General features: G+C 53.2%; 4 protein-coding genes across 6 annotated transcripts; 3 read left to right on the top strand and 1 right to left on the bottom strand.

Annotated features, from left to right (window-relative positions):
• The first annotated feature begins 1,971 nt into the window (after positions 1-1,971).
• Slc34a3 (solute carrier family 34 member 3) lies at positions 1,972-6,551 on the top strand. Of its 2 annotated transcripts, none has more exons than XM_057755533.1 (12): positions 1,972-2,056; positions 2,302-2,388; positions 2,836-2,964; positions 3,058-3,201; positions 3,282-3,393; positions 3,481-3,676; positions 3,835-3,927; positions 4,067-4,142; positions 4,252-4,419; positions 4,514-4,630; positions 4,704-4,828; positions 6,087-6,551. In XM_057755533.1, exons 1-12 carry the CDS (start codon positions 1,972-1,974, stop codon positions 6,549-6,551), a joined length of 1,797 nt encoding a protein of 598 aa, XP_057611516.1. The 2 variants fall into 2 exon arrangements, with proteins under 2 accessions (XP_057611516.1, XP_057611515.1); XM_057755532.1 differs by having other exon boundaries at positions 4,061-4,142.
• Positions 6,552-11,528: 4,977 nt separating this feature from the next.
• Positions 11,529-13,886, top strand: Tubb4b (tubulin beta 4B class IVb). Its single transcript, XM_057754905.1, has 4 exons — positions 11,529-11,656; positions 11,957-12,065; positions 12,142-12,252; positions 12,680-13,886. The coding sequence occupies exons 1-4, from the start codon at positions 11,600-11,602 to the stop codon at positions 13,738-13,740; spliced, it is 1,338 nt and encodes a 445-aa protein (XP_057610888.1). The 5' UTR covers positions 11,529-11,599; the 3' UTR covers positions 13,741-13,886.
• On the bottom strand, positions 13,875-16,937 carry Cimip2a (ciliary microtubule inner protein 2A). 2 transcript variants are annotated; one of them, XM_057754906.1, is made up of 7 exons: positions 16,882-16,937; positions 15,608-15,822; positions 15,247-15,509; positions 15,035-15,161; positions 14,631-14,725; positions 14,284-14,401; positions 13,875-13,963 (listed from the first exon to the last, which is right to left on the bottom strand). In XM_057754906.1, exons 1-7 carry the CDS (start codon positions 16,935-16,937, stop codon positions 13,875-13,877), a joined length of 963 nt encoding a protein of 320 aa, XP_057610889.1. The 2 variants fall into 2 exon arrangements, with proteins under 2 accessions (XP_057610889.1, XP_057610890.1); XM_057754907.1 differs by having other exon boundaries at positions 15,035-15,113.
• Positions 16,938-21,167: 4,230 nt separating this feature from the next.
• On the top strand, positions 21,168-22,741 carry Stpg3 (sperm-tail PG-rich repeat containing 3). The gene is made up of 6 exons (XM_057755798.1): positions 21,168-21,274; positions 21,361-21,512; positions 21,624-21,758; positions 21,847-21,935; positions 22,203-22,497; positions 22,608-22,741. Exons 1-6 carry the CDS (start codon positions 21,168-21,170, stop codon positions 22,739-22,741), a joined length of 912 nt encoding a protein of 303 aa, XP_057611781.1.
• The last annotated feature ends 2,599 nt before the right edge of the window (positions 22,742-25,340 follow it).

Here is a 25,340-nt window from a genome sequence, read left to right as displayed (position 1 = left end):
TAATCTACAAGAGCTAGTTCCAGGATAGGCCCCAAAGCTACAGAGAAACCCTGTCTCGAAAAACAAAACAACAAAAACAAAACAAAACAAAAAAACTCCAGACCTTCTGTAGGTGCTAGAGGTTACAGATTACTGACAATGACAACCCCCAGGCCAAAGCAGTAACACTCCATCCCTCTAGGAAGGAGCTGTATTCAGGAGCCCCTGGGAGGGGCCTCCTGGGGAGCGTTTGTAGGATGGGGAGGAAAGGGAATTTGCTGAATAGACATTGAGAAGACTCATTCCCTGGGCAAAGTCCCTCAGGTGCCCAGGGACAACGCTGGGCAGTAAGCAGAGCAGGGTGCTGGAGCTTGCAGGGCCCCTAAGGAAATAGCTTGTAGGGGAGGGCCCAGTCCCCATCCCAGATCTGGAAATGGACTGACCCATTTCACATGCACCTGGGCACAGAACAACACTCATTTGGGAAAAGATACTCAGATAGGGTTCAGGTGATGAGCACTGTAGGATGGGGAAGGGCTTTACCGTCCCCTGTCCATCTTTGCAGGTAGAGACCAATGTCCCGCCACCTCCCACACCGGCCTCCACTGAAAGTCCTTCTGGATCTAGCCCCACCCTTAACCTCAGATTTGAATCTGCTGGCCTAGAGGCCTGGGTACCTTCTCAGGCCACCTGAGGAAATCCGTTTTCCACACCCACCTGGTGCAAAGGGCTTCCCTTTTGTCTCTGTCAGGTGCACAGACGATCATGATAAGGTTTTCAGAACACAGAGGAACAGAGAAAGAGGAGGGCAACATTCTCCTGGGGTCCTTGGGCAGTCTTAGCCAGAATGAGAGTGTCCTGCCTGGGTGCTGTAGAGTGTCCATTAAATGTATCCGATGCCTACTGGTGGCTGCCGTGTCTAGCTCTATTATGTTCCTGGCCAGCTGTTGCCCATCCCTCGGAGAAGTGCCACCCCAAGAGAGTTGAGCTGGGGGCCCAGAACTCCTAGCCTTAGGATGACAAGGGTCTGAATAAGGCCTCGGAGCCAGGCAGGGTCTCCCCTTGGGGGCCCCAGCTCCTGGGTAAACATTAATGGGGCTCCACACACAGCAGGTCATGTGCGCACTGGGCAGATCTTTGACCTGCAACTGCTCCCGCTGAGCCTCCTCCCTGCTGGTGCCCCTCACCACACATGCAGGTAGGAGCTCCCAGAGCTAGACCAAGCTAATGGACACTGGACGAGAGCTGAGTGACCACCAGGTTCAGGGTTTGGGCACCATTTTGAAACCCTTAGGACCTTAGAGCAAGTGAGAAGAGCCTAGGACCAGGCCAAAGGGAGGGCACACAAAGGACCCCTGGGCCTGGGCCCAAGCACTGGGGGAGGGGTCAGGGTAGACTAGGATGCAAAGAATTCCAGACCCAGAGGCCCATGGGGCCAGAACAGATAGGTAGAAGGGATCTGGTATGGGCAGGGGGTTCCAAAGCCCTGCTCCTAAGTTGAAGGTGGGGTGGGGCAGGGCTCTTATCAAGCAAGGACGTCACCTGTTTGGTATCAAATACCAAAGTCTAAGCTGGGACCATCTGGAGTGTCCTCATTGACACTTGATAGGAGAAATCCCAGGGTTCTTGAGCTACCGGCTACTTCCAGGTAGTGCCCGAGAACCCTGTGCCCTCAGTCAACTGCCGAACCTTCTTTCAGCCAAGACTAGTAAGGGAGCCTGGGATCCAGTGGCTCTTGTCTCCTGCCCCCTGAAGCTAAACTGGGCTCGCCTGACAGTCACCTGAGGTCACGGTAGCCATCTGTCTGTGGTCAGAGGGAAGAGAAAGCCACCAAGACCTGCAAGGCACGGGGCTGCGGCTGAAAGTTCAGGTCAGGGGCCTGACGTTAGACTGCTGGGTGGGATAGAGGCAGAGTAGGAAGAACCACCAGCTCTTACCTGCTTTGCCCTCAGCAAATCTAGGATTGGGCCTGGGTCTCTTTGCTTGAAATCGATGCCGAATTCCCTCGCTGGTGGCCAGTTCCCCAACCCTACTTTGGATGCCATTGACCTGGTGGACCGGAATCTGAGAAATGCAGGTATCAGGCGCCCCTTGAACAGCTACACTAAGCAAAATGAGGGTTCTCTAGCTGCCCGCTTGAAGAGTTCTTGGGTTTCCTCACAACCCCTGGCCTGAGCCAGACTCACTGAAACTCTTCCCTTCCCTGCTTCTGGACCTCATCCGTGGCCCCTTGTGCCCCAGCCCCTTCCACCTCTGGTTTCCTTTGGTTCTCCTCCTTGGAGAGGGGTTCTCAAACAGCCCTGCCTGACTTGACCCCTGCAGGGACCTCCAGTTCTATCCCAGGCTTGGAGGAGGGAGGCACAGACCCCTGGGCCTTCCCTCAGCAGAAGAACGCTGACAAACTGAAAGGTAGGTTTGCGGATGATGAGACAGAGTGCAGGCAGGCCCCTGGCTTCCCGTTTCTTAGCAGAGTATAGGCTGGGACTTGGTGGAATACACCTCATAGAAACCCACCTTCATTTGCTTAAGATGGGGTGAAAACTCCCCTCCCAGTCTCAGATCTTCCTTTTATTCCCTGCTGATGGCTTCAGTTCTGGGACTTCCCCTCCAAGGTCATGGGTTTATTCACAAGGCAAAGGAACAGGGAGGACAAAGGAGGAGACATAGTCTCTGCCCTGGGGAACACGAGAGGACATGGGTTCCTGCCCAATGGGACAGAAGGGAGATCCTGTGTTCTGTCTGAGAGGTGACAGGAAATATGGCCCCTGTTCACAGGGAACAAAATGTGTGTGGGGTGGGGCGGTGCTGTAGCTGGGGAGTAGCCAGCTGGTCAAATAAGCTCTCTGGTGTCTCTAGAGGTCAGCACGGCCAGCAGGTTTCACCAGGTGGTCGTCGGCTTCCTCAAGGCGTGTGGACTCCTGGGAAACCTCTACTTCTTCATCTGCTCCCTGGACATCCTCGGCTCCGCCTTCCAGCTGCTAGGCAGTGAGTGACCAGGCAGGAGGCCTAGGTGGGGACGGGGACGGGGACTGGACGGCAGCCCTTGGCAGCCTCCGTGCATCTCTCTCTGGGGGTTAGGCAGAATGGCCGGAGATATTTTCAAGGACAATGTGGTGCTGTCCAACCCCGTGGCTGGCTTGGTCATTGGTGTGCTGGTCACAGTCCTCGTACAGAGTTCCAGTACATCTTCCTCTATCGTGGTTAGCATGGTGGCCTCTAAGTGTGAGTACACCTCCCTTTTCCCAGGGCAGTGGTGGGCGGGTTGGCGAACAGGCAGGGCTGCTGAAATGGCACCCCTACAGTGCTGACTGTCCAGATGTCTGTGCCTATCATCATGGGCGTCAACGTGGGCACTTCCATCACCAGCACCCTGGTCTCGATGGCGCAGTCAGGGGACCGGGAGGAGTTCCAGAGGTGAGTCAGGGCTGAAGGGCCAGGCTGGGTCTGTATTGGCCTCAGCAGAGGCTGCTCAGACAGCCAGCCTGCCCTGTGTGACTGCAGGGCTTTCAGCGGCTCGGCTGTGCATGGCATCTTCAACTGGCTCACAGTGTTGGTATTGCTGCCACTGGAGAGCGCCACGGCAGCATTAGAGAGGCTGAGTGGACTGGCCCTGGGTGCTGCTAGCCTCCAGCCAGGGAGGCAGGCCCCCGATATCCTCAAGGCACTGACGCAGCCTTTCACACACCTCATCATCCAGGTGAGGACAGATGTACCATAGGAAGGTACCTGCGCCTGGCTGATGAGGAGCAGGAGGCAGAAGCCCTGTCCTGGAAGGGGACAAGAAGAGGGTTTAGGCTTGGAATAGGCTGAGGGGAGGAGTGCCAGATGCATAATCATGCCCCCTCTGTCTACCAGCTGGATACCGGCATGATTACCAGTAGTGCTACCGGCAACACCACTAACGGCAGCCTGATTAAACAATGGTGTGACGTCCAGGGGAAACCACCGGTGAGGTGCCTCTGACCCCATCCCTCTCTCGTTTGATCTCTGACCTGCCAAATCATCCTGCCCGCTTGATCTTGAGCCTTTTAACCTCTGTCTGCCTGCTGTGAGCCCGACCTGAGTCCTCCCCGTCCCTCAGCCCCAGGGGAGCAACGAGGAATGCGGCGGCTTCCACCCCTGCAGGGAGAATAGCACAGTGGCTCCGGAGAACAGAGTGCCCTGTGAGTACCTGCGCCGGTCCTGCCCCCTGCCCTGGTCCTGCCCCCTGCCCTGGTCCCGCCCCCTGCCCTGCTCTCACTCCCTCCCACTCATCACCCCGCCCCGCCGCAGGCCATCACCTGTTTGTGGGCACGGGGCTCACGGATCTGGCCGTGGGCTTCATCCTGCTGGCGGGCTCTCTGCTGGTGCTCTGTACCTGTCTGGTCCTCATCGTTAAGCTGCTCAACTCTGTGCTGCAGGGCCGCATCGCCCAGGCTGTGAAAACAGTCATCAATGCGGGTAGGTGAGGTGTGTGGAGGCCCTGGGCCTGGAATGGAGGGTAAGACGGGGAGTTAAGAATGACCCAACAGCCTTCCACGCTACACGCCTGCAGATTTCCCCTTCCCCTTTGGCTGGCTCAGCGGCTACTTGGCCGTCCTTGTTGGTGCAGGCTTAACCTTCTTGCTGCAAAGCAGCAGTGTATTCACGGCCGCCATCGTGCCTCTCATGGGTAAGCCAAAGCGGGCGATGGGCGATGATGGGGGAGCCGGGCTGGAGCCCCTAGTGACCCTGCATTTCTCCAGGGGTTGGGATAATCAACCTTGAACGGGCCTACCCCCTCTTCGTGGGCTCCAACATTGGCACCACCACCACAGCCCTGCTGGCGGCCCTGGCCAGCCCCGCAGACATGCTGCTCTTTGCAGTCCAGGTACTTCCCGCCATCGATTCCCTGTTCCCAGCACGGTAGCTCTCCTTGGGCTCCTCAGGCTCCAACCACAGCCCTGCAGCCCCAGATCCAGGGGGACACTGTGGGCACCTCGCAGCCCTAGCCTCGGTTCTGGTTCCTCCTTTCCAGGACGACTTTCCTGGAATAACCTGTGGTCACCTCCTGCTCTTTGTCCCTCTATCTTTGTATCTCTATCTGTCCCCAGCTTCCCTTGAAGGAGCACTACTCCTCTGCTGCCTCCGTCCTGGACTCCTCACTGTGTTCTCTGGGGTATTCAAGAGTGGCCCTCTGGTCCACACTTTCAATGTGACTCTTCCCAAATTCCTGTTCCTCCATGTACTGAGGTCACTAGCTAAGGAGTGTGGTGTCTTCCCAGAGCCCATCCTGGGGATGCCTGCTCACCTGGGCACCTTTGCTAACACATCATGCCACCTAAGCTGAGACATGTTTCTGCCTCTAAGTTGTCTCCCCTACCCCAAATCTCGCAGCTCCATGCCTCACTCTTAGGCCTATTTGAGCTCTGATTCTCTAAATCGCCTAATCTTTGGTCCACTGCTCTGGCTCTGACTTCCCTCTGGCTAGGGCACGATTAGGTTCTGAAATCTTGGCTGGCACTAGCTGCTGCTCCTGGGAAAAACCCGAACCTTGCCCTCCCTGCCTGCCACCTGCATCTTTGACTCTGTATTGTCTTTGCCGCTCAGATCCTCCTGACCCTGAACCATCCTCTCCCAGGGCTCTGGATTGTGCTCACTTACCGAAAGGCCGTGTGTTGCGTTCCCTGTCCACCCTACCCCGCTTTGTCTCCGACAGCAGAGATATATGTACCACACACTTGTGCAAGCATAGGCCCATCTCCTAAAATGTGGGGGAGGGTTGTAGGGTGAACGTGAGCTTGCTCTGGCTGGACCGTGCCATCCTACGTGGCCTCTCTGAACCACTCAGGAGGACACCACAGAGAAGCTTCAGACTTGAGCAGAGCAGGGAAAGGCATGATTTCTTTTTGTTTGTTTGATTTTGTTTGTTTTGTGTGTTGTGTGGTCCTGTCCTGTCCTGGAACTCTGTAAACCAGGCTGGCCTCAAACTCACAGAGATCTGCCTACCTACCTCTGCCTCCCAAGTGCCGGGATTAAAGGCGTGCGCCACCACCACCTGGCAAAAGTCATCATTTCTAAAGAGGCCCAGGTGACCCACATCATCTGGTCCAAGCTCCTCACCCCTTTTTGCCCTTCTTGCTTACCAGGTTGCTCTCATCCACTTCTTCTTCAACCTGGCTGGCATACTGCTGTGGTACCTGGTGCCTGTCCTGAGACTACCCATTCCACTGGCCAAGCGCTTTGGTGACCTGACTGCCCAGTACCGCTGGGTAGCCATTGTCTACCTACTATTCACTTTCCTGCTGCTGCCCCTGGCAGCCTTTGGACTTTCCCTGGCAGGGGGCTCAGTGCTAGCTGCAGTGGGAGGCCCTCTGGTGGGGCTGGTGCTCCTTATCATGCTGATTAATGTCCTGCAAAAACACCGGCCATCTTGGCTGCCTCCCTGTCTTCGATCTTGGGCCTGGCTGCCTCTCTGGCTCCATTCTCTGGAGCCTTGGGACCGCCTGGTGACTGGGTGTTGCCCCTGCAGTGCTTGCAGCAACTCCAGAACGACTAGCAAAGTCGCTCACTGCTATGAGAACCCAGAGGTCATAGCTTCCCAACAGTTGTGAAAAGTTGGTGCTGTAGACCGTCTGCCCACCTCCACCAGCTTCAGGGCACTGGAGGCTGGAGAGACTGCCTGCCGGTCTTCCTGGGGAGGAGGGAAAGGGCTCCGCGTGGACTTCCTAGACTGCTGCGTGCCATTCTTTTGCAAATAAACGGCGGTATTACCAAGGAGTGTCGACCTTCTCTCCCAGATAAGGCAGCCCGAGGACGTACCTATCTCAAGGTGGACAAGCAGCGCCATGCTGCCCCTAGCGGAGACTCGGGATTAGGGTTCCCCTGAGGCCGCTGCTTGTTTATTTCTGTGGTGGTTGGTGGCAGCCGGTTTACAGGCCTTCGGGCCGGAGGGAATGTCTGGGAAGGCTGGGCTGGGGGACCTGAGATCTGCCAGGCAATGGGTGGAGGGAGCTGCCGTAGAGTATATGACTGTTACCGAGTTGTTCAAGAGGATAGGTTTGCGTCTTGCCGGCAAGCTTGATCGGGCATGGTCTCCTTAGCCACCAGGGGGCACCCTTCCTCCTGCCGGGATCCTAAACAGCACCCTACCTCTGCCACCTTGGTGCCCAAACTTGTCCAGGAAACCTGCTAGAACTTGCTCATCTAGGTGAAAGGATATAAGGGCCAGACACCATTTTCTTCACCTGACCGCCTAAGAAAGGCCCTGGGAGAGGATGGTGAGGGCTCCTTCCCCTGTCCGTGCCTCTGGTTTTCTAACAGGAAAGCTTGTCCTACAGCCAAAAGGTAACTGGATACCAGAGAAAAGGCAGAGGCCTCTTACCGTTTCCTGCAGCTTGAGGCTGCTCACCCCCGCCCGCCATACACGGTACCACCAAAAAAGCCACCCAAAACTCAGGCTCTAGGTTATAGCCATCAGACCCACAGAAGAGCTGGGCTGGACAGGGATACCTTCTGGTCTGTCCATTACTGCTTTTGGGCATGTCCAGTCTTTTGATATTGAGACACGAGATTGTCATCAGCAAAGCTCATGATCCGGAACTGTGCGAGTGAGTTACAACAAAGAAAAACCCTCGAGTCTTAAGTAAGCCCCCCAGGTTGAGCTGTCTCCTGTGTAGCTACCGTTGCCCACATGTGGCCCACAGAACATACCTGTGTGAATTTTCTTGGCCCAAACCCTTTCCCAGCACCCCTCCCCCACACCTCCTGGTTTGCCTAGCCAGACACTGTGGGTCATTGGGTATGGCATGGCCTTCAGGGAGATAAAACCTGGAGAGCCCCTAAGGTCCTATCCCCTCTCTCTCTCTCTCTCTCTCTCTCTCTCTCTCTCTCTTTTTACATTTATTTAGATTTACATATTTTATATGTGTGAGTGCTTTTGTTGTTGTTTTGGTTTGGGAGCTGTATGTATGGATGTATGTGCACTGCTTGAGCCTGGTGCCACTGGAGGTCAGAAGGTGCCGGATCGCCTGGATGGATGGATAGATGGATGGTTGTGAACCACCATGTAGGTACTGAGATAAAAATCTGAGCCCTCTGCAAGAGCAACAAGCGGTCTTAACTGCTGAACCATCTGTCCATCCCCCTTTGTATTTTCTGTTTCCCTTCCATCCTCCACACACATTGTGGGTGTCTCTGTGGTCCTTTCTGTCTCTCAGAACAGCCCAGGCCCCCTTTACCCATAGCCTTTATTGTCACCCAAGTTCTGTGCCACCCCCTACCCCAGCTCCTAGGCTTCCTATGCCTGGAAGTCACTCTGTCTACCAAGAGGATTGACTGCCTGCTCTGCAAGCCAAGGACTTGCAGAGATGAACTCCAGCAAAGACAGAGCGAGGTCTGTGCACTGCTGCCTTACTTCCCCCACTCCTGTGATTGACTGATTGATTGCAGGGTGCTTTCACCCAGCCTCCTGGTGTTCTCTGATGTTCCCTGCTTCCCTGGAAGACCCACTGAGGGAGTCAGTGAGGCCTAGTCCACAGGGGAAGCACCTTGGCACCTCTCCTTCCGGGGTGAGGAAAGGCCTTCCACAAAAGCTGACCACAGGGTCCTTTCAGGCCGCAAAGACTGTCTGCCTGCCGCTCCTGCCTGACAGTAATGCACCCTCCCACTGGGACCATGGCCACCAGTAAACAGAGCCTTCCTTGTGCAGCCTCCAACAGCTGCAGGCTGGGGAGGGAGGGCAGGCACCCAATGCTTCCACAGAACATTCTGCTTGCTTCCCTGCACTTCTGGCCGGCTCAGTGCATATCCTTTCGGGCTATAGGCGCCAGGCGTTCTTGTCCTACGGAGTCTTCTTTCTCACCAGCACAGGGGCACTCTTGGTTCATGGTGAAAATCTCCAGCATCTTCCCTTAGCAGCTGTGGGCAGCCACTGTCCTTGCTGGACTTATGCTCAAGAGCCATGGTCTTTTGCTCGGTTATTCATACCTATTGCCCAACTGGGGACCCAAACATCTCCAAGAGAAGCCCTGGCAGCTCTTTGTGTTAAAACTCAGAACTTCTGCTTCCTTCATGGATATGAATGTTCTGGCTTTGAGATTCTAGTGGTTACGTCTGCTGCTTGGCAGCCAAGCTATTCTGCAAGGATGAGCTAACTCAGATAACTCTGAGAATGCCCCAAAGTGACTTGGGGCACCTCACACACTGTGGGGGTCCACAGATGGGAGCCTGTTCCACCTTGACTAAGGTCAAAGCTTGAGTTTATTTTTGCTCTTTCAAAGTTGTTGACAACAGGTGTGGCTACAAACGAGATCCTGGTTTAGGGTGTGGTTAATTAGTATTTTGGGTAGAGGGAAGGATCCACTCCACCTGGACCAAAGGTTGGAGAACTCAGCTATTCCTTATATCATGTTAATGAAGTCTATTGGCTCCGCCCCCTCCTCTTTTGGGTACGTGTGGAAAATAACTGTGGTGGTCCTGTGTTCTTTCTGCCTTTTATTTCTCTCATATCTCTGTTCCTTTTGCTTAATAATTTTTTTCTTTTTTCTTTTCTTTTTTCTTTTTTCTTTTTTTTTTTTTTTGGTTTTTCAAGATAAGGTTTCTCTGTAGCTTTGGAGCCTGTCCTGGAACTAGCTCCTGTAGACCAAACTGACCTTGAACTCCCAGAGGCCTCACTGCCCAGCTCTGGAACTAGCTCTTATAGACCAGGCTAGGCTGGCCTCGAACTCAGAGATCCGACTGCCTCTGCCTCATGAGTGCTGAGATTAAAGGCGTGCACCACCACTGTCTGGCTCTGGAAATAGCTCTTATACACCAGGCTGGCCTCAAACTCACAGAGATCTGACTGCCTCTGCCTCCCCCCATGCTGGGATTAAAGGCGTGCGCCACCACTGTCTGGCGCTTAATAATTCTAATACCCATGCTCCTATCCTGGGACATATGAAGTTCGTCGAAGCTGGTCTCTGACAACACACGTGTAGCCCTCCTGAGGCATGTGATCAACAGAACCCATGTCCCCCTTTCTGAACTACCCTTTTGGAGAGGAGACAGGACAGTCGGGTCTTTACTAGAGACTAGCATACTGGTTAGAATGGTAAATATGACCAATAAGATATAGGATTCTGCTTGTCCTGGTGATTTTTCCCTGTGACATTGTTGGTCCTAGGGATTGCCTAACACACTTACTTTTGAAGGTCGTTCATACCAAAAGCTAGACCTACAGAAGCCTAGTCGCTGAACTGGGACAGAGCCCATAGTTGTAACATTCCTTTAAAAAAAAAAAAGTTACAAAGCCAGGCATGGGAAGGCCTGTGAATTCTTGCCTTCTGGAGGCTAAGGCAGAATTTCTTTGAGTTGTATTCCAGGTTACAGGTTAAAAGACCCCGCCTTGTATAAAGGACGGCACAGAGAACAACTGAACTAGTCTGCTCCGTGGGCAGAAAGATTTATTGGGGATCAAACGGCCAAGGCCATTGTGGGTAAGGGGGAAAAAGAGCAAATGGCAGGAAAGAATTGATTCATAACTACCGCCCATGACACAGTTGATTTTGGGGGAGAAGGTTAAGGGAGGTAGTTCCTCGTGAACCAAAAACACCTTAAGAGATCTACTTTTCTAATAAACAAATCTTTTAGGCTTGTTTACCTGGCCAAGTCCTTCTGTTTAGGAAAATGTCAGCACTGCCATTTTGAGGGTAGGGGATGCTTTGAACCTGACACATCAAGAATAAAAACTTACTGAAATATATAAATATATTGTTCTCTAAGCGATTCATTACAGGGCAGGAACTTAATTTTACTTCTGTCCGTTTGTTTGTTTGTTTTTCCCTCTCATAGAGTCATGGCCAGGCATGCCTGGCCCTGCAGTCTCCATGTAGCTCTGCGTGCACTTGGAGCAAGGGCTCCAAGGAGACAGGCTCCAGGCCAACTGGTTTCCACAACACGGAGCGGAGCCGAAGGGGCGGAGGGAGGGCTCTCCCGGGAACAAACAGACCCCGCGCCTGCCCAGTGCGTCCCGGGAGGACCCAGCGCCTCCACCGGATCCTATTATTGTTGCTGTTTCACGGCTGCAATCCGCCTCATCTTCAAAGTCCCAAAGTTGAACCGCAATGTGTCCCGGACCGCAATACCTTGGGCCCTTTCTCTCCCCAGTAGCAGCACCCGGATCCTCAAAGCAAACCGAGCCCACAAAACTCTAAAAGTGACGCCCCCGCCCTCCCGGGCGGAAGCTTGCTTTCCACGTCCCGCCCGCGCGCTGCACTGCGGCGGTTACCAGGACGCCAACCCAGCGCAGCCAATAGTGTCAGGGTTTCGGCGTGCTTCCAGGAGGCAGCCAATGGGACTGCAAATCAATCATTTGAAACACCCAATGAATTGAGCACTGCGGCGCCAGGGCGGGGATTGTGATAGGGAGAACCCTAGTCAGGACTGACCAATAACGAGCGTATATCGTTGGGAAGGCGGGCCCTAGACCACTCGATTGACGGAAAAATAACCAATCATAGAAGGGTGCTCCTTGGCCTCGTTCTGGGAGCCCAATCCTAGGCTGGCGAAGGCGGGCTATGAGGGGTATATAAGTGCTGGTAGAGCGTCGGTTGTAGCACTCTGTGCGCCTGCTCCTCCCTGCTTGTTCGTCCTCTGCAGTCGCTCCGCAGTCGCCGCCGCCATGAGGGAGATCGTGCACCTGCAGGCTGGGCAGTGCGGCAACCAGATTGGCGCCAAGGTAGGCGGCTAGGGTTCTGCGGGGACGGCCGCCTGCGGTACGGTCAGCCGGGGAAGATGGCGGAAGCGGCGGCACGCTCACTGCCTCCTGGTTACCGGCGTACTGCGGGCCGGGACGTGGAGCTGGTGGGTGGTGGCGGTGGGGGCGGACCGTGCGCGGCCCTAGGGACCCGTCGCCCGGGCACTTTGGAGACGGGGGTGGGGTGGAGTGGGGGGAAGGGCCTGCCGCACCCATCCGGGGCGGGGCTGCCTTGGAGCGCACCGGCCGCCGTGACTCAGCTAACGCCCGAGTCCCTTGCAGTTCTGGGAGGTGATCAGCGACGAGCATGGCATTGATCCCACCGGCACGTACCACGGAGATAGCGACCTCCAGCTGGAGCGTATCAACGTGTACTACAACGAGGCCACCGGTAAGACTTATGCCCCGTCCGTCCTCCCGATCACTCCTCCGGTTTGCCCACGCTTGACGATCCCCTATCCCACCAGGTGGCAAGTATGTGCCCCGTGCCGTGCTCGTGGACTTGGAGCCCGGCACCATGGACTCAGTGCGCTCCGGGCCCTTCGGGCAGATCTTCAGACCTGATAACTTCGTCTTCGGTGAGTGCGGCGGGGGGTATGGGCGGAGCTTGCTAACCCTGACGCTCAAAGGTCAAGGGGCTGACCTAAAAGTCTCTGCTGACTAGCTGCCCAGGTGTAACACTTTCCTGCTTTCTGAGTTACTCAATCCCTTGGTCGAAAGCAGCTTTGGGAGAAAGGTCTGTCTGCCAGGAGGCTAGTTGATGGTAGAGTGTGAGCAAACCTGACCTGGTGGCGGGGGGTCCCTGTGCTGCCCTGAAGATTGGCAGAGCTGCCTGGGAGAGAGAGTTTACTGTCTTACTGTCCTACCTCTGGTTTTCGCCCTCGTTTATTTTTTTACGTGGTAGGTTGCTGTGGTGTCACTTTATTTTAGAGGTGACAGACAATCTCACACTGTTTGGCTTCTTGGTCACATACCTAGTTAGTGACCGCTTGTTTTCTTTTACAGGTCAGAGTGGGGCTGGGAACAACTGGGCCAAGGGGCACTACACAGAAGGCGCAGAGCTGGTTGACTCGGTGTTGGACGTTGTGAGAAAGGAAGCCGAGAGCTGTGATTGCCTGCAGGGCTTCCAGCTGACCCACTCCCTGGGCGGGGGGACTGGTTCTGGGATGGGTACCCTCCTTATCAGCAAGATCCGGGAAGAGTACCCGGACAGAATCATGAACACCTTCAGTGTGGTCCCTTCCCCCAAGGTGTCGGACACAGTGGTTGAGCCTTACAATGCCACCCTTTCAGTGCACCAGCTCGTTGAAAACACTGACGAGACCTATTGCATTGATAACGAAGCACTCTATGACATCTGTTTCAGAACCCTAAAGCTGACCACACCTACTTATGGTGACCTGAACCATCTAGTGTCCGCCACCATGAGTGGGGTCACCACTTGCCTGCGATTCCCTGGCCAGCTAAATGCTGACCTACGGAAGCTGGCTGTAAATATGGTGCCCTTCCCTCGCCTGCACTTCTTCATGCCTGGCTTTGCCCCCTTGACCAGCCGGGGCAGCCAGCAGTACCGGGCCCTGACAGTTCCTGAGCTCACTCAGCAGATGTTCGATGCCAAGAACATGATGGCCGCCTGTGATCCCCGCCATGGGCGCTACTTGACGGTGGCTGCCGTCTTCAGGGGCCGCATGTCTATGAAGGAGGTGGACGAACAGATGCTTAACGTCCAGAACAAGAACAGCAGCTACTTTGTGGAGTGGATCCCCAACAATGTGAAAACAGCTGTCTGTGACATTCCACCTCGGGGCCTAAAAATGTCCGCCACCTTCATCGGCAACAGCACTGCCATCCAGGAGCTGTTCAAGCGCATCTCCGAGCAGTTCACAGCCATGTTCCGACGCAAGGCCTTCCTGCACTGGTACACGGGTGAGGGCATGGATGAGATGGAGTTCACCGAGGCTGAGAGCAACATGAACGACCTGGTGTCTGAGTACCAGCAGTACCAGGATGCCACAGCTGAGGAGGAGGGCGAGTTTGAGGAGGAGGCTGAGGAGGAGGTGGCCTAGAGCTGTGGGAAGCAGCTACAGCATGGGAGCAGTGTGAACTCTTTATTCATTCACATCTGTCTGCTAGCCATGTCCACTGTGCATTTGCTGTCCTGTCCTGACATCATTTGTACAGATACCACCATTAAAGAAATTCATAGTGTGTGGCTTCGCCTCTCCAGTTCCTTCTGATAGGCTTTTCGGGTGCTGTTACCAAAAGTCAGTGCGTAGTTGTCCTGCATGGCTGCAAAGGAAAAAGTCCAGCGCAGTGGAGAGAGGTCAGTACAGGCTCTGAACAGCAGCTTTTCTACATCTTGTGGATACCCTCTTAAATAGGCACGGAGGAACCTTATTGGCCTTGGGGGTTTTAACGGGAAGGGCCGGAGGGCCCCAGACTGACTGGGTAGTTAATCCAAGACAAAACCTAGGCCTCTGGTCAGTAGGCCAACAGCTGATTATCAGCAAATGTGGCAGGTGACACAGGACCCCCAGCCGTCTGACCCTGTCATAGGTTCGGTGTCCTTCTGAAGTGGGTATTGGGTCTCGGGCTGGGAATGTACTCACATGGGATGAAGCCCATGTAGAAAGGAATCAGGCCTTGGTTTCGGTAGATGGTGGTGTTTGGCCAGTGGCTCCTGGGCAGTCTTTCACCCAGAGCACACACTGGGTGTCTGAACGTAAACTGGAGAAAATGGGTACGAGCTGACAAGTCCTGTCTCCCACACTGGTGACCCATCTGACTGACCACCCAAACCCACCTTACCAGGTAGGGAACCAGACCTTGTTAGGATGTGATCAGGCCCCAAGCCTCAACAAAGGGCCTTAAGGATGACCCCTGGGAATGGATGCTTACAGGTGGGAGTGGAAGCAGAACTAGCTGAGCCATCTCAGGTAGACCCATGTTTTCCTACCTGGTTCTTGTCAAACTCATCCATAGCTTGTGTGACTCCATCACGATAATTCATCCCCATTACCCAGGCAAACCGGGGGACAAAGCCAGCATAGCCTGGAGATGGGTGGATGTCAGGGTTCTTCCCTGGCTGCCTTCCGGGCATAATCTACATTCTCCCAGGTGTGTCAGACTCAACATTAGCTGTTGCGCCCTTCCATCCATCCCTAAAGGTTGCTTGCTGACTCTTTGGGCCAAACTTAGCTCCACGCAGGAGCAGCTAGGCTGGGTCAAGGTAAAAAGAATTAAGTGAGACCAAACCCTGTTCTCAGGGTAGGAAGGAGCCCAGGGGGCAAACCTTGTTATTCTCACCTTCTCTGGACCCTTGGAACCTCACAGGGAAGAGCTCAGGTACCTAGCACATACCTGAGATGGCCTTGCGTTGGATTAAGTTGGGGTGGTCCAGCTGGGGTAGTCGCTGGTACCTGTCCACATCTAGTGTCTCCTGCGGGGGATGTGGAGGCAGGTACTCATCCCTCCTGCAGTGGTAGAGCTGGAACAGGGAAGTGCAAATTACACAGTTTGCACCCAAGTGTGTGTTGGAGACAGAGGATCCATGCCAGGGTGTCTCCACTTACCTGGTACCTCCCTGGGCTCTCCTGAACAGGTGCCGCACTCTTCCAGGCCTCTTCCCCATACGCCAACAATAGACCTGGATGTCCCAGTTCTCTAGCTTCTGCCTTTCTGCCTGGAGGGAATGGTGGGTAGGGAGGATAAGGCATGAAGTCTGCAGGTAGTGAAACTTGTCTGGATATGTTCTCTACCTGTGGTGGCCCCTGGGTGTCCACCTCCTGGCGTGGGGGCTGGCCCAGGATCTCAAAGTTCTTGTAGGGTTTCAGACCTGTGCAAACAGGGCAGCTTTTGAGCCATATAGGAAGGAGGGTGGAGCCCCAGTGGAGGCAGGGCTGGATGGGGCCCCACCCTGGACCTGAAGCTCACTGGTATAGTGTGGGATGTAAGGCGTTGTCAGGTCCCTGCAGGGAATCCACGGTGGCTTAGATTTACTGAAGTCCTCGATGAACTTGGGCTTGGACATAGGTGACAGAACAGAGCAGGGGCTCTTCTGTACGCTGGGATCCGTGAGCAACTGCGCCGTGGTGCGGCCATACGTGTTCCCCACCTGGTAGCGCAGTTGAGGATAGAAACCAGCATAGCTGTGGAGAGAAGCAGGGGAGGTGCCACTCCTGGTTTCCTGATCTCCGCTCACTTAGATGAAGGTAATGGAAGCAGCCTAGGGCTCCGGGCAGTCAAGTCTGACTAGGCGCCAGGTCTGCACTTCCATCACTACTATCAGATTGTTGTTCACAGTGAACCCGCACACCCAGCAAGTCTCTCGTTCATGTGTATATGTGCTTTGCCTGCGTGTATGTCTATGGACCACATGTGTGTCTAGTGCCCGTGGAAGTCAGAAGAGGGTGATGGATGCCCTGGAACTGGAGTTACGGGTTGTTGTGAAGCTACCATGTGGATGCCGAGAACTGAACCTCAGTTCTCTGCAAGACCAGCATATAGGTCCTTCAGTTTTTTTCCCTATTTTATGTCCCATGTTGCACTTGGGTCTGGGCAGGTATGCACACACACTTTCTTTGGAGGTTTTTATTATTTATTTTGCAGTGCTGGAGATCAGATCCAGGACTTTGCATATGCATGCCAGGCACCCTCCCTCTGGGCAAGACCTTGTCTGTTTGTCTGTTTTTTTGTTTTTAACTGGACTACTTTTTTTTTTTTTTTTTTTTGGTTCCTATCCTGGAACTAGCTCTTGTAGACCAGGCTGGTCTCGAACTCACAGAGATCCGCCTGCCTCTGCCTCCCGAGTGCTGGGATTAAAGGCGTGCACCACCACCGCCCGGCTAACTGGACTACTCTTACTCCATCTCTAAATCACCTCTTCCTATGGAGAGGAAGTCCAGCATTTGCTCATCCAGTCGCTGCCAGATTGGCCTTGAAAGACAAACTGGCTGCCTAGTACTGCTTTCGGGTTGAAGCCAAAGGGAAAGGCAAGGCCTAGGCCTTCATCTGCAGCTCCACCTCAGAGTTTTCTCGACCTAGAGGTCTTCAGCCCTGGAGGTCTCGATTCCACTCGTTGGTAACCCTGGCTTTGGGTCTCTTCAGCATTTGTCCTCAGTCTCCTGGAGTCCAGGCTAAACCCCAGCCCTACTGCTCAGCCCTCTTCCCCAGCCCCCGCCCCTCTCTGTAGAGCTCCCAGCTCTTACCCAGGGATGTAGTGGGGTTCTGGAGTGAAGAGGTTGTGTTTCTGAGTAGCTGTCATTTTGCTTTGACTCTGCCCTTGCTGGTTCAGCCCTTTCTGTGTCCACCTCTTCCCTGAAAAGAGACCTGTTGCCTGGTAACCATTGTGAAGGGGCCAGCATTATGGACCCAGCCATGTGTTAACCCTGTGTGTGCTCCCAATCTCACAGCATCTCTGGTTCAAAGACCAGGTAGGAAGCAAGACAGGGCATCCTAGAAGGAAGCCCACTCATGCAGAGCTCAGGGGCTAGAATCGGAAGGGGGTGGACCAGATTTGGAAGGGGTGGGCCAAGACCCACTGACAGGCAGTCCTTGCTTCATGGTGGTGCTCTTTACCCTAGTCCTTCTCCACTGATGAAGTCAGCACTGAGTCAGGCTTCCCAGATGACAGCTTGTGTGGACTCTCCAATAGGCTTGTTCCCCTGTAGTGTAAGACATTAATTTCTATACTTAACAAATCCTTGTTCTGCTGGAGAGATGATGGCTCAGTAGTTAAGAGCACTGGCTGCTCTTTCAGAGGACACAGATTCAATTCCCGTGCCTGCTCACACACACCGGTCTATAACTCCAATTCCAGGGTTTCTGACACCCTCTCCTAGATATACATGCAGGCAAAACACCAATGAACATAAGCAAAAAATTAAAAAAAAAAAAAACCCTTTCTTCGATTCTTGTGAGATGGCTCAGAGGTAAAGAATGCTCGTCATGCGGCTGGTAGACAGAGTTTAACCCTAGGAACTCAGCAAGGGAGAGAACCTGCTCCCAAAAGTTATCCTCTGACATCCACTAATACACTTTAGCAAATAAAGCCCTATTTAATAACAAAAACCCTTTTTTGCATACATGTGCATCCCTGTCCAGATGTGTGCAGGTGCAAGGCCCAGGGTTGTTTTCTAGCATTCTTGACCACTGCCAACCTTGTCTTCTAAGGCAGGTTCTCTCTGGGGTCTGAGGCTGGCTGATGGAACTAGGCTGGCTGGCCAGTGCTTCCCCGACACTTGCTTCACAAAGCGATGTTTTTAATCGTGTGTGCACACATGTGCTATGGCACTTCCGTGGAGGTCTGAGGACAACTTTGGGGCGTTGGTTATCTCTTCCATATGGGTTCTGGGGTGCAAACTCAGATTGTCAGGCTTGGGTGGCAAGTGCCTTTATCCACTGAACCATCTGAATGGCCCAAGCATGCCACTGAGACAAGCTTGTTCTATGTGAGCTGATGATCCAAACCAAAGCCCAGAAAGCATGCATGGAAAACAGACTGAGCTATGTTCCCAGCTCGTAGAAAGAGCTTTATAACCATACAAGTGAATATAACATAGAGGGGGAAAAATTAGCAGCTCCTACTCCATGTCAAATCTGCATAAACAATGAGAGGAGACTAAACTTTGCAATAGCTGTTGAACAGATAAGTGCACAAAAGAGACTTGTGAAGGGCTAGAGAGATGGCTCAGAGGTTAAAACCACTCTCTCAAAAGACCCTAGTTTGATTTCCAGGACTCACATCAGGCATATCATGACTCTAGCTACAGGGGAATCCAACACCTCTGGCCTCTGTGGGCATATGCACTCAAGTCCACATACCTACACACACACACACACACACACACACAGAGAGAGTTAAAAATACTAAAGATACCTTGGGCAGTAGTGGCACATGCCTTCAATCCCAGCATTCAAGAGGCAGAGGCAGACAGATTAGAGTTTCAGGACAGTCAGAGCTACACAGAAAAGCCTTGTCTAAAAAAACCAAAAATAACCTGGGCGGTGGGGGCACATGCCTTTAATCCCAGCATTCAGGAGGCAGAGGCAAGTGGATCTCTGTGAGTTCAGGGCTAGCCTGGTCTACAAAGTGAGCTTCAGGACAGCCAGGGCTGTTACACTGAAAAACCCTGTCTTGGAAAACCAAACCAAACCAAACAAAAACAAAAATCTCAGTAAATTAAATTCAGGTAATTGCTTCACAGTCTCATTGAAAAAAATCTCCTAAAAAATCTTATGAAATAAAACATTAAAAATTAGCCCCCATATTAAAATGCAAATGTAAACACAAATGTTTGACAACAAAACAAACTCATAGCTTCTAAACACAAAAGTTGTACGGAATCAAGTTAATGCTGACATATGCTAGTAACAGAGGTTTCTTTTTTTTTTTTTTTTTTTTTTGGTTTTTCAAGACAAGGTTTCTCTGTGGTTTTGGAGCCTGTCCTGGAACTAGCTCTTGTAGACCAGGCTGGTCTCAAACTCACAGAGATCCGCCTGCCTCTGCCTCCCGAGTGCTGGGATTAAAGGCGTGCGCCACCACCGCCCGGCGTAACAGAGGTTTCTTTTTTTTTTTTGTTTTTCGAGACAGGGTTTCTCTGCGGCTTTGGAGCCTGTCCTGGAACTAGCTCTTGTAGACCAGGCTGGTCTCGAACTCACAGAGATCCGCCTGCCTCTGCCTCCCGAGTGCTGGGATTAAAGGCGTGCGCCACCATCGCCCGGCAGTAACAGAGGTTTCTAATGTGGGTCTCTGAGGTACACCTTCTGGAGCACAATTTGCTTTTACAGAGCACGTCTAAACAAGACACTGCTCCCCCCACCCTAATGAGTGCTCTGAAACTCATAGCCAAAGGTCCGTGGTGGTTGTGGTGGGGACCAGAGGTGTCTTAGCAGCTAAGAGCACTTGTTGATCTTGTAGAAGATCCGGGTTCAGTTCCCAACACCCACATGGTAGTTTCACAGCCAAATGTAACTCTACTTCTAGGCAAATCTGATGCCCTTTACAGACCTCCACATCACCAGGCTTGCATGTGGCACACATACATACATATGAAATCAAGATACATGTTTGACACCATCACAGCTACATCTGTTTTCTTGCTCGCTTGCTCCGCAGCCCAAGTTGGCTTTGAACTTGTAGCCACACACTTGCCGCAGCCTCCCAAGGGCTGGGATTACAGGTGTAGGCCACCATGCCCAGCTCCTCAGCAGTATGAGTGTGTATTCTAGAGGCCAGAGGCTGATGTTGGGATTCTTTCTCAACTGCTCCACACCTTCATTTGTGTTTGTTTTGTTTTTGAGATGTGGTTTGTCTCACAGAACTTGCAGTGCATCAGTTCAGCTCCACCGGCTGGACGATGAACTCCAGGCATCCTCCTCCTCTATCTGCCTGGTGCTGTGGTTGCAGAGGCACACAACTGGATTTTATGTGGACACTGGGCATGCACAGAAGGTACTTTACTTACTGAGCCATCTATATTCCCACAGCAGAATTTATTGCCGGGAGAAACTGGAGTCACCTAACCGGCAACAAATCCCTACACACCAGGTACCTTAACACCATCAACTGTGTTTTCAACGGACATTGCACAATGCAGGAGAAGGCTCCCTTTGTCCAAATGAAACTCATTTCCTCACGTCTCCATCCATCTATTCAGAAGAGTGCCAGTCAGGGCCAGTGCTAAAGGGAGCGTCCAGGAAGGGCCTCCAGAAAGGCCCAGTCCTGATAGAAGAGGGCTGGGGGAGGCTTTGTGGATAAGGTATGTATTGTCTGAGCTCTGCCTGGGAAGGGCTGGGACCAAGGTCAGGGCTGGGACAGTCAGACCAGTCAACGTCAGAGGCCACTCTGCAAGGGCCCTAGTGCCCAGACGGGTCCTTTCTCCTTCAGGCTCAGTAATCCTTTGTATATATATCACCCTGGCACAACCCAGTTCATCTAATACATTCTGGCCTTCTGGCCGCCATACCTGCAGGCAGAGGCAGAAGACAAGCGCTTATAACTAGCCTTGAGTGAACTGGCCTGATCCTGAAGCCAGGCCCGAGTTACTTGGCTTTGTTTCCCCAGGCCAGGATTTGCTCCAGGGGCAGCAGCTCTTCCTCTTTCTCCTGACTGTCTTTTATTAGCTGGTCCTCACTCACACACCTAGCCATGCTGCAGGACTTGGCATGGTACTCACAGGCCCTGCTCCCTGGTCACCTAGCATGGGGCCCCAGACCCCCCCCCCCCAGAAGTATTGCTAGAGCAGATGAACTCCCAGGAGAGGGAAAAAGGGCTGGGACAGGTTAGAGCCTGTCTGGACCAAAGCTGACCTGGGTGATGGTCTCAGCAGGTAGTGAGAGGGGCAGAGGATGGAGGCCCTGTAGGGGAGCCCCTCCTGATCTGGACAATGTTCCTTTCCTAGGGAGCTCCCAGCAACAGAGGGGAGGGGCATACCCAACAGTGAGGTCACAGAGCCCAGCAGTGCCCTCTAGCAAGAGAACCCCAAGACTCAGAATGAATTTTGACCAGAAGGCTGTGAAGTTCCTGGCAAATTTTTACATCAATGGAGGCAAACACTGGACCCGGGGACCCCTGAGTCAGCAACCTCTTCATCCCACGCAGTAATTTCAGAGGGTGGTGGGCAAGAGGGGACTCTGGTGGAAAGGCCACTAAGACAGGTGGACAGTGGCTGTTGGCTTCCTTGCAGGCCAGAGGCTGCTGTTCTATGGTGGGACCAGGAGCTTGAGGCAGCCTGGGATGAGATGTGGCCCCTAAAGACGAAGAGGGCCCCAAGTGGCTTCAGAATGGCTGCCCCCAAAGAGTCCTCAGCTTTCTGCACAGGGACCCTGAAGGAGCTGTGTGAGTGAGATTCTCGGCTACCTCACTCCCGTCCCAGGCCAGTATGGGGAGGGATAAGAGAAAAGCAACTTTTGGGGAAGAAATGGGTCTAGAGTTTGCTTTTCGTACCAGTCCTGGAACGACGCCCTCCAATCCTGACTGACCTGGATGTCCCTGGTCCCACTGCGTATGAGGTGCCCAGTGCGTCTCTGCGGGAGTCCTCTCCACATCCCCATTACAGCATGGGCCGCAAGTACCCTGGCCGAGGTGCATGTTCCCACAACCCTGCCTATACCTGGGGAATGGGGGCCTCCTGCCCCGAAGACCTCCCCACCAACTATCCACCCCACTGCAGAGGGTGGTGGCCGCAGGGCATGGCAGACCTTGTGGTTCCAAAGTGAAAGCCCTTTCCTGCAGAAGACCGACTTCGACCAAGAGCGAAAGGTAGACGCTGTGTAGGGCCAGGTAGAGGAAGGGTGGGAGAAGATGGTTAGGGGACGCCTTGTGGAAGATGGGGGTGTTGCAGGTGAGGAGGAGGCGGGGAAAAGAGGGGTCAGGGGTCTTGTGAGAAAGGCTTGAGGGAGGAGCTACGTGGCTGGGCCTGGTGATGGGCTGACCCTGGGGTCAAACACAAAAACACAGGTCAGGCCTGGATAGGGTAAAGCTGAGCAAGGAGGCTGCAGCCCCAGGTCGCTTTCTGACTCCTCACAGTGGCCATCACCCGCCGAGTACAGGCCTCTGAGCCAGCCTGCCTTCCCGGCCTTCAGCTTTGGACGCCGACGCCGCTCCGCTGTCAAGATACCAGAGAGTCATTTACGTCCAGGGATGCTTCAAGCCCGAGGTCCCTCTACCAATGTTTCACTCTTGACTGCCTCACAGCCCTCTGGCGAGAAGCGACCCAGTCCTAACACCTATAACATCCTTCCTGGGTTCCGTATGCAGAGCACACGTTCGCCTGCCTTCTCCATGAGTCGCTCCCCAGCGTTTGTCTCCTGGACCAGCTCCTGTAAGGAGGCCTAGGAAGAGAGGCTTGGTCTGCCTGAGGGTGGAGTGGGGCTTGGGGCACATGGGGATGGTGCGGTGGTAAGGACTAGGGTCAGCTCGCTTTCTCTGCAGCCCGAACCCCAGGTCCGGCTGCATACTATGTGGAAGACTGCTACAATTCCCGCTTCCCGTCTCCGCCTGGAGTTGTCATCCAAGGAGTGCGCAGACCCAAGCGTCACGACACAGGCCCCTTCTGCACACTGTAGGCCCAACGGGTATAGATTGCAAAGCTGACCTTCCTTGAGGTTTTCCTAGGCTTCCTTTGGAATTCTGTCTGCAGCCTGTTCTTCTGATCTCTTCTGGCTTACACTGTGCAACAAGAAGAGTCTTCCGAGAGCTCCCCTCCCCCCACTATACTGAGATGCAAATGATTCTTCTGAATTGTGATCTCTGGTGTGCCTGGTTGCCCATCCTTTGCCCAATGAGCTGTTTTGAATATGTGGCTTCCTGCGTATTTCTGGCTTTCCTGATATCCCTGGCTTTCTCTGCTCCTGCATGGTGCCCTTTTCTTCAGGATTGAAATGGCAGCCTGGGAACTAACCCTAAGTGTCCTGACCTAGGACAGAATAGAAAAAGGATCCTGTGACAATGTGGGACAACCTGATCCAGATACGTCACCGAAGGTCTAGTGTCTTCCTGAGGATCAGGATGCTTGCGGAGCTGAGGAACTAGTTGGTGGGTTAGGGTGGTAGGTCAGAACCTGGACCTTTGCCATCTTCACACAGGTGTAGCCTTGCCCAGCCTGCTAGGCAGGACCAAGAGAATCAGCTTACCAGACACTGGCCCTAGTTCCCTGGACCTTGACATGAAGATTCAGCCGGCCTTTGTAACCTGTGTTCTGAGAACCTAAGCCCAGAACCTTTAGCCCTTGACCTACAGTGGCTGAGTGTTGGTTTCCTCGCACTGCTGAGCTGTTTTCCTACTTGGGGGAGCCCTCCCCTTAGGAGCCGCACCTTTCAGCTAGCGACAGCAGTTTCTCCTCTCCATACTTTCTCACACAGGCACAGGCCTCGCTTAAAGACTTGACGTTTTTTTTCGAGACAGGGTTTCTCTGTACCTTTAGAGCCTGTCCTGGAACTCTTTTTTATTTTTATTTTTTTTTTATTTTTCAAGACAGGGTTTCTCTGTAGCTTTGGAGCCTATCCTGGAACTCGCTCTTGTAGACCAGGCTGGCCTCGAACTCACAGAGATCCTCCTGCCTCTGCCTCCCGAGTGCTGGGATTAAAGGCGTGCGCCACCACCACCCGGCTGGAACTAACTCTTGTAGACCAGGCTGGTCTCGAACTCACAGAGATCCGCCTGCCTCTGCCTTCTGAGTGCTGGGATTAAAGGTGTGCACCACCACCACCCGGCCAAGACTTAACATTTTTTACTTTATTTATTTATTTATTTATTTATTTATTTATTTATTTATTATGTATACAATGTTCTGTCTGTGTGTATACCTGCTGGCCAGAAGAAGGCACCAGACCCCATTACAGATGGTTGTGAGCCACCATGCGGTTGCTGGGAATTGAACTCAGGACCTTTGGTAGAGCAGGCAATGCTCTTAACCTCTGAGCCATCTCTCCAGCCCTTTACTTTATTTTTTATTTTTATTTTTTTGGTTTTTTCGAGACAGGGTTTCTCTGTGGTTTTGGAGCCTGTCCTGGAGCTAGCTCTTGTAGACCAGGCTGGTCTCGAACTCACAGAGATCCGCCTGCCTCTGCCTCCCGAGTGCTGGGATTAAAGGCGTGCGCCACCACCGCCCGGCTCATTAGAGCCCTTGGAACTGGTGTTACAGATAGCTATGAACAGCCCTGTAGGTGCTAGAACTGAGCTCAGGTCCTCTGCCTGAGCAGCAAGTGCTCTTAACTGCTGAGCCACGTCTCCAACTCTCAGAGCCGATTTTTCTTTCTTTCTTTCTTCCTCTCCTCCCTCAGACAGGGCTGGGGCTCTCACTATTGTAGCCTTGACTGTCTTGGGAGTCACTATGCAAACCAGGCTAACCTTGAACTCAGAGATCTACCTACTTCTACATGCCGAGTTCTAGGATTAAAGATGAGCATCATTGCTGAGTGTAGTACCACAGTCAGTTAATCCCAGAAGTCAGGAGTCAGGAGGGGTGGGGGGGTCTGAGTTCAAGGCCACCTGGTCTAAATAGTGACCTTGTCTTAAGGTCTTTTTTTTTTTTTTTTTTTTTTTTTGTTTGTTTTTTTCCGAGACAGGGTTTCTCTGTGGCTTTGGAGCCTGTCCTGGAACTAGCTCTGTAGACCAGGCTGGTCTCGAAGTCACAGAGATCCGCCTGCCTCTGCCTCCCGAGTGCTGGGATTAAAGGCGTGCGCCACCACCGCCCGGCTTGTCTTAAGGTTTTAAGGGGAGAAAAAAGGACACCACCCAACCCAAACCAGAACTCACTTGAGCCGGGCAGTGGTGGCACACGCCTTTAATCCCAGCACTCGGGAGGCAGAGGCAGGCGGATCTCTGTGAGTTCGAGGCCAGCCTGGTCTACAGAGCTAGTTCCAGGACAGGCTCCAAACCACAGAGAAACCCTGTCTCGAATAACCAAAAATAAATAAATAAATAAATAAATAAATAAATAAATAAATAAAGGCTGTTTAAAAAATAAACAAAAATTTTTCAGGATTTCATGAGGGATCTCTGAGAACCTCCCTCCCGATAAAGCCATGTGAGTTGTGTCTTTATTCCTGCGCCTCCATGCCGGTCCAGAGAGAGCGTTTATGTTGGGGCTGGCACCGGCCCCTAACACCTCCAGAGTTTGTTTGTTAGTGTGTACAATTGCGTTCACATGAAGTTAGAGAACTA

This window comes from Chionomys nivalis, chromosome 22 (genome assembly GCF_950005125.1).
Source record: "Chionomys nivalis chromosome 22, mChiNiv1.1, whole genome shotgun sequence".
NCBI classification, from domain to species: Eukaryota; Metazoa; Chordata; class Mammalia; order Rodentia; family Cricetidae; genus Chionomys; species Chionomys nivalis.
Note: the sequence above shows the minus strand (reverse complement) of the source record. Positions and strands in the feature narration are given on the sequence as shown.

What these genes read in the sequence shown, in the direction of transcription:
- Slc34a3 (XM_057755532.1), top strand. Translation starts at nt 1,972, where the DNA reads ATGCCGAATTCCCTCGCTGGTGGCCAGTTCCCCAACCCTACTTTGGAT. An exon ending in GAACGCTGACAAACTGAAAG is followed by an intron (nt 2,389 to 2,835) that starts GTAGGTTTGCGG and finishes TGGTGTCTCTAG; the next exon opens with AGGTCAGCACGGCCAGCAGG. An exon ending in ACGTCCAGGGGAAACCACCG is followed by an intron (nt 3,928 to 4,060) that starts GTGAGGTGCCTC and finishes CCCGTCCCTCAG; the next exon opens with CCCCAGGGGAGCAACGAGGA.
- Tubb4b (XM_057754905.1), top strand. Translation starts at nt 11,600, where the DNA reads ATGAGGGAGATCGTGCACCTGCAGGCTGGGCAGTGCGGCAACCAGATT. An exon ending in GTACTACAACGAGGCCACCG is followed by an intron (nt 12,066 to 12,141) that starts GTAAGACTTATG and finishes CTATCCCACCAG; the next exon opens with GTGGCAAGTATGTGCCCCGT. An exon ending in ACCTGATAACTTCGTCTTCG is followed by an intron (nt 12,253 to 12,679) that starts GTGAGTGCGGCG and finishes TTTCTTTTACAG; the next exon opens with GTCAGAGTGGGGCTGGGAAC.
- Cimip2a (XM_057754906.1), bottom strand. Translation starts at nt 16,937, where the DNA reads ATGACAGCTACTCAGAAACACAACCTCTTCACTCCAGAACCCCACTAC. An exon ending in CCAACGCAAGGCCATCTCAG is followed by an intron (nt 14,726 to 15,034) that starts GTATGTGCTAGG and finishes ACCCATCTCCAG; the next exon opens with GCTATGCTGGCTTTGTCCCC. An exon ending in CTACATGGGCTTCATCCCAT is followed by an intron (nt 13,964 to 14,283) that starts GTGAGTACATTC and finishes TTTCCTTTGCAG; the next exon opens with CCATGCAGGACAACTACGCA.
- Stpg3 (XM_057755798.1), top strand. Translation starts at nt 21,168, where the DNA reads ATGAATTTTGACCAGAAGGCTGTGAAGTTCCTGGCAAATTTTTACATC. An exon ending in CAACCTCTTCATCCCACGCA is followed by an intron (nt 21,275 to 21,360) that starts GTAATTTCAGAG and finishes GCTTCCTTGCAG; the next exon opens with GCCAGAGGCTGCTGTTCTAT. An exon ending in TGTCTCCTGGACCAGCTCCT is followed by an intron (nt 22,498 to 22,607) that starts GTAAGGAGGCCT and finishes CTTTCTCTGCAG; the next exon opens with CCCGAACCCCAGGTCCGGCT.